The sequence below is a fragment of the Halyomorpha halys genome, unplaced genomic scaffold, assembly GCF_000696795.3.
Source record: "Halyomorpha halys isolate HHAL.00 unplaced genomic scaffold, Hhal_1.1 Scaffold313.1, whole genome shotgun sequence".
NCBI lineage: Eukaryota > Metazoa > Arthropoda > Insecta > Hemiptera > Pentatomidae > Halyomorpha > Halyomorpha halys.
In genome coordinates this window covers 274,903-280,555 of record NW_027109847.1, presented here as the reverse complement: position 1 = coordinate 280,555, position 5,653 = coordinate 274,903, and the positions used below count along the sequence as shown (strand labels likewise).

The 5,653-nt window shown below is 38.7% G+C and overlaps 1 protein-coding gene across 1 annotated transcript; it reads right to left on the bottom strand.

Moving 5' to 3' along the window:
• Window positions 1–2,839: 2,839 nt before the first annotated feature.
• On the bottom strand, window positions 2,840–4,086 carry LOC136795915 (uncharacterized). The gene is made up of 3 exons (XM_067048026.1): window positions 3,818–4,086; window positions 3,259–3,687; window positions 2,840–3,128 (listed from the first exon to the last, which is right to left on the bottom strand). Exons 1-3 carry the CDS (start codon window positions 4,084–4,086, stop codon window positions 2,840–2,842), a joined length of 987 nt encoding a protein of 328 aa, XP_066904127.1.
• Between the last annotated feature and the right edge of the window lie 1,567 nt (window positions 4,087–5,653).

Below are 5,653 nucleotides of genomic sequence, written 5' to 3'. Positions count from 1 at the left end.
CCGCCATTTTTTATTCCCTCTACCTATACTTGGCAGACTCATCAATTTTGACTATTAATAATACATAGTTTTCATTAAAGTAATCAAAAATTGGGGTGAGATAACTACCTTTTTTTCTTCTCGGCTCATGTACTATAAGTGGTGTAGATATCGTATAGGTGAGTTATAGTAATATGTGAAAGGGGATATTGAGAAATTGGTTAACAATGAATAGTTTTTTGTTACTATTTTGAAACCTTTATTGACCGCCACCCGGACTATCTTACTCCAATCAGCATGATAATAAATTTAGTTTTGAACAGTTTTCCCATTGGATAAGGGACAAAGCGACGTCTCTTAGAAAACAGCTGTTTTCTGTTAAATGGAAAGGGAGAGTGAGTGAGTATGGCGTCCTTGAAGACGCAGAGTCCTACTATATTTGGTAGCTTAGTCAGCATCGAGTCTCTTTCTCCAGCCACTCCTACGCCACCTCTTAGGCTCCACCTACTTGTCTCCGCTACAGTGTCATTTATAATTACCCTGCATCTTTCTCTAGCTCCTGATACCCCAGAGTCATCTAGAATCATCATGGACAATTGATGTAATTAACACATACCTCAACAAGTCGTTATTTGCATCAACAATTTCATTATTATTATTTTTTTTTCATTTGACTATAAACAGAACGCACTCGAATTGGGATCACTGCACCGTCAAACTTGAACTAATTTCATATTTAAGGTCATTTGATGTCGCAAAATGGAAGGATTAGCAAAATTTTAGGAAGGTTTTACTTTTCAGTGTATATTAATAAACTTAAAAAAACATTTAAAATTCAATCAGACATTTATTATCATCCTATATTTTTCATGTTTTATAAAAATATTAAAAAACACGAGTTTAAAGGTAAAATAAAAATAATTATAATTATGATAATCGCTTATTCTGTTATTGCAGCCGTGAGTCAACCCTGTGAGCCATTTGGGGTCCACCCAGCCTCCTGAATTAGGGAAAAACCGGGTGGTCAAGCTTGATTATGACCAAATTACCTCCTTCTTTGACCGTTGGACTAGTAGCCGTACTTCCTTACAAAGTACTGCACTCCTGAATTTTCATGGGTTATAGCGGTACAGTTTTTTTTTTTTTTTTTTTTTTTACAACAATTTTGAAAGTACGTTATAAACAGATTAATTATTATATATGATAATAATAAATAAATATAAACAACAGAAATACTCGTTTTAAGGCCCTCTGAGTCCAAACAACCAATTATTACAAAAATTAAAAAAGTTGAACGGAACTGAAATTACTTACTTGAGGAAGGTAGGACGCCTGGGCTGTTACAGTAAGATTTATACTAAAATCGACTTACTACAAGTCACGTTATATTTTATATTAGTCGATTTTTATTTTAATTTTTTTTAACGTTTGGAAGGCACATGTGATTGTAAGTCATATTTTGGCAAAGTTGGTAAATATTGATCACCATTAGTCTAGAACGGATTTATGTTATTTTATATTAGGTACTCATTCAAAACAGAAATCAATTTTCTTTAATTGTCTTTATTAGAACGTTTTGGTTATAAAGCACCGTATTGGAGTTATAAATAAAGAACTGAAAATTTTTATCATTCCTGAAAATGTTAAAAATAACAGAAGAACTAAAGTAAAATCAAATAATAAATTTATACAAAAAAGAAATTATTCATTTCTGATCCTAATTTCATCGTAAATTACAGTGTGATGGTTGGGGGGGAGGGGCGTCGGTTTGGGATGTAAGAAGTTATTGAAAAAATAGTTATTTAAATGTAGACAGGAGAGAAGCATGTCAGATATCAGCTGGAAGGGCATTCTATATGTCAGTGTATGTGCTATATGGTAGTCCAAATCTCACAACGATACAGCAACACTGGGCGCACTACCGTCTTATAAAGACAAAACTTTGATTTTCTGAAAAGATCTCTGCTCCAGAACTGCCTCTTGTTCAGGTGCGTTGTCTTGAGTTACCAATGAGCCAAGATATCCAAAAATATTAGTCTTCTCGAATTGGTATTCCCCGGAGGTGGTCATCTCCTCTCCAGGCCTCGACACCTCACCCATAATCATATATTTTGTTTTTTCCGCATTGACTTCCAAGCCATGTCTTCTAGCAGGACACACCAGAGCAAGGAAAGCGTCCGATACAGCTGGATACCTGGACGGAACGTCCTATGATATCTACATCATCCGTGTACGCAAGGAGCTTTACAGATCTATTAAAGATGTTGCTATTGGTCTGTATCTCAGCATCTCTCACTGCCTTCTCGAGTGCAAGATCAAAGAGAAGGCAGGCTTAGGCATCTCCCTTGCGCAATCCCTTTATTCAGGGGGATTCCTCCGATCGCTCTCCGACGATCTGAACCATGAAGCTTACGTTGTTGATTGTAAGCCTCACAAGGCTTATGAGTTTGCTAGGAATCTCAAAATGCTAAAGAGCCTCATACAATTAACTCTATTATCTGATAAGCTGCTCTAAAATCGATGAGGAGGGGGTGAGTTTTAATCTTGAATTTCCTTCCTCGCTCGAGAATCGTCCTGAGGCAGAATATCGGGTCAGTCGTGGACCTGCCTTTTCTGAATCCGCACTGGTATCGGCCGAGCACCCTCCTCAGCAAACGCTCGAAGAGGATGTTTGACAGGTTTTCCGGCAGACAGGAAGGAGATCCCTCTGTAATTGGAGCACTTTAGTCGATCACCCTTCTTAAATATAGGACAGATGAGTGACTTGGTCCGTTGGTCCGGGAGAACTTCATCAGTCCTAACCGTGATGAGGGGATCATGCATATGCTTCATCAGTTCGTTCCCACGGCACTTTATGAGTTCACTTTATGAGTCTATCAGTACCCGGAGCCTTGGTACATCTCAATCGGTTGATGGCATCGAGGATCTCATCTTCGAAAGGTGGCTCTTCATCTCTTTTATTCTCCCTGGGTTCCTCATCTTCTTTCCCTAATTCCTCACCGAGTTCCAAAGGTCCCTCATTGATGAAATCATTGAAGTGACACTTGCAATGGGACAGGGCTCTCTGCTTTTCGGAAAGCAGGTTCCCCTCATGGTCGTTGCAGATGTAAGAGACATTAGAGTAGGGTTTTCGGCTCCGGTTTATTTTCCTATAAAAATCTCCAAATTTCTTATCTCCGAAAAGATTTCTATCTTCTCCAGTTCCTCTTGCTCCCACTTCCTCTTCCTTCTGAGATGCAAACGTCTCTCTTCGCGTCTCCTCAATCGATATTCAACAACGTTTCTCCTTGTGACTTTATTAGCCATGGATTTGTATGCTTGGTTCTTCTGGTCCGTAGCAGCCTCGCATTCCTCGTCAAATAAATGGGATCGGATTTCTCTGTCCTGCTATCCTTTTCTGAATTCTTCTCCATTGCCCGAGCACAGTCTTTCCACCTAAGGTTAGTGTCACCAATAGTTCTTTGAGCGCGGAGGTCTTCATCCAGCTGTTCCATATACCGTGTCCTGGTATCAAGAAACTTCAGTTTATCCAGGTTGAACCTCTTACCTTCCTGAGGTAAGAGTAAGAGGTTGAACCTCTTACCTCTTTGTTCAAGAGTCCACCACTCTTTTTTTATCTTGGCTCTCAGATGAGCGACACTGAGATAGTGGTCAGAATCTACGTTCGCTCCACGATACGTCTTTACATCTTGTAGACTGGATCTATGTCTGGCATCCAATACAATGTGGTCAATTGGAAAGTTTTCTTATCAGGTGATATTTAGGTTCCCTCATGTATCCTCCTGTGCGGGAAGAGTGTCCCTCCAATAACCATTTTTTTCGATGCGGTGAAGTTGACGAGGTGTTGGCCATTTTCATTGTTTCTTCGTGAAGGCTGTGACGTCCTATATTAGGGCGATAGATCTCTTCCTTTCCAATCTTAGTGTTGAAGTCTCCAGCGATTATCTTGAAGTCGTAGCTTGGGCAGGCGTCGAGGGTTCTTTCAAGAGAGTCATAGAACCTGCCCTTTCCTTCATCATCAGCCACTTCCGTGGGAGCGTGCGCACAGATGATACTGTAATTGCAAAACCTCCCCCGTATTCTGATGTGGCATATTCTAGGACTCATAGGTTTCCATCCAATCACTATTTTTCTGAATTTACCCGTAACAACGAACCACACACCAAACTCGTGGGTGTTATCACGGCAACTGTAAAATATGATGTGGTCCTTCTTCTGTATTATGCCTTGGTCCGTCCATCGAATTTCCTAGATGGGAACTATGTCCAATTTGTAAAAACTAATTTGTTCTAGGAGCAGTTTCAGTGCTCTAGGTCGGTATAAGGACAAGGTGTTCCAATATTCTATATCAAAGGTCTTAGCGTAGGAGACGCTGGTCGTTTCCATGAGAGACTGATCAATTCCAAGGTTGCTTTAGGTTTCATGATACAGTTATTTAAGGGAAGCTGGTTATCCCTGAGTCAGATGGAGGGGCTGCCTCCCCAGAGCTCCCTGACTCGCTTCCCCATCAGGGGCAGCTACCTAGGAAAGGTGACCCTAGGGTGAGTACTATTATTGACCTTTGTCTGTAGTGGGGGGGGGGTGAATGTAGTGTGCTGTAATTAGTATAGATATATGAGTGTCAGAGTCGTGTTCCACCAACCTGGAGGACCAGTGGCTATCTGCGGTACTAGTACTGGGTGATGGGGCCGCCACCTCCCTATGTCAACATTTGATATTTTAATAGACCATAATAATTTCCAAAGCAGAATGGCTCCTTTTGACTCTTGTGTTGATGGAGCAGCCATTATTTTCTTTATAATTTCATCAAATTTCGCAACAATAATCAAGTATTTACACCTAATAGATGTAGCCAATGATTTATGTAGCATGGAGATTAGAATGCTATAAACTGTTTCTTTCATAATATAAAATGTCATATGAAAGCCTTTTGAATATTGTTTTGAAAATTATGCTTCGGAAAGTATGTTGAGGTATAAAGGGTCTACCAAATTATTAGCTGGCAAGATAAAAACAGTTATTCCTATTAAAAATTTCATACAGTGCTTTAGAAACACAGATTAATATGATAATGACTGATTTCTAGATGGAATGCCATAGGTAATATAAAAGTAAATAATATTGTATCTTTCTATATAATTAGTTTCTTTAAATTCTATTATTTACAATATAATTATTTGAACCTTAGCTGCATAGAGTTTTTAGTGTTTTGTTTTTGTTAAATGAAATGAAAAACAGCTTTAATATTCTGGGGCTAAGTCTCTTTATAGCAATTTGTAGTTACAAAGTATATTGGCCAGAGCTGTGAGGCTGTGTTTACTTAAACTTAAAATAGTATATTTTCATAATGTGTAATACTATAATACAAAAAAAAAACTACTTCTAATATTTACAGATCCTGATAGTACAGGATTAGACACAGATTTTTTTAGAATATAGGAGGGTTCCAAAATTCTAATCAGCTGGAATAGGAAGGATCTAGGAAATACTGACATCAGAAGGAAGGGTAGAGCTTCAACTTGGAATAATAAATAAATAGAAAATTTCAGGGTAAATATATTGACCATCCATACCTAAATACTTGTCGGGGTTGTCTTTGGTCTTAGGCGATTTCTCCAGCCTGATATCTCTTTACAGAAGGCCCACGACAAGGCGTATTCATTATAAGTTAGGA

Excerpts from the sequence above, each read along its gene's own strand:
- LOC136795915 (XM_067048026.1), bottom strand. The coding sequence starts at position 4,086 with ATGAGTCCTAGAATATGCCACATCAGAATACGGGGGAGGTTTTGCAAT. Across the intron at positions 3,688-3,817 it reads ATGAAAATGGCCAACACCTC|ACATAGATCCAGTCTACAAG; the intron begins GTCAACTTCACC and ends ATTGGATGCCAG. Across the intron at positions 3,129-3,258 it reads ATAAAGTCACAAGGAGAAAC|GAAAATAAACCGGAGCCGAA; the intron begins GTTGTTGAATAT and ends AGATTTTTATAG.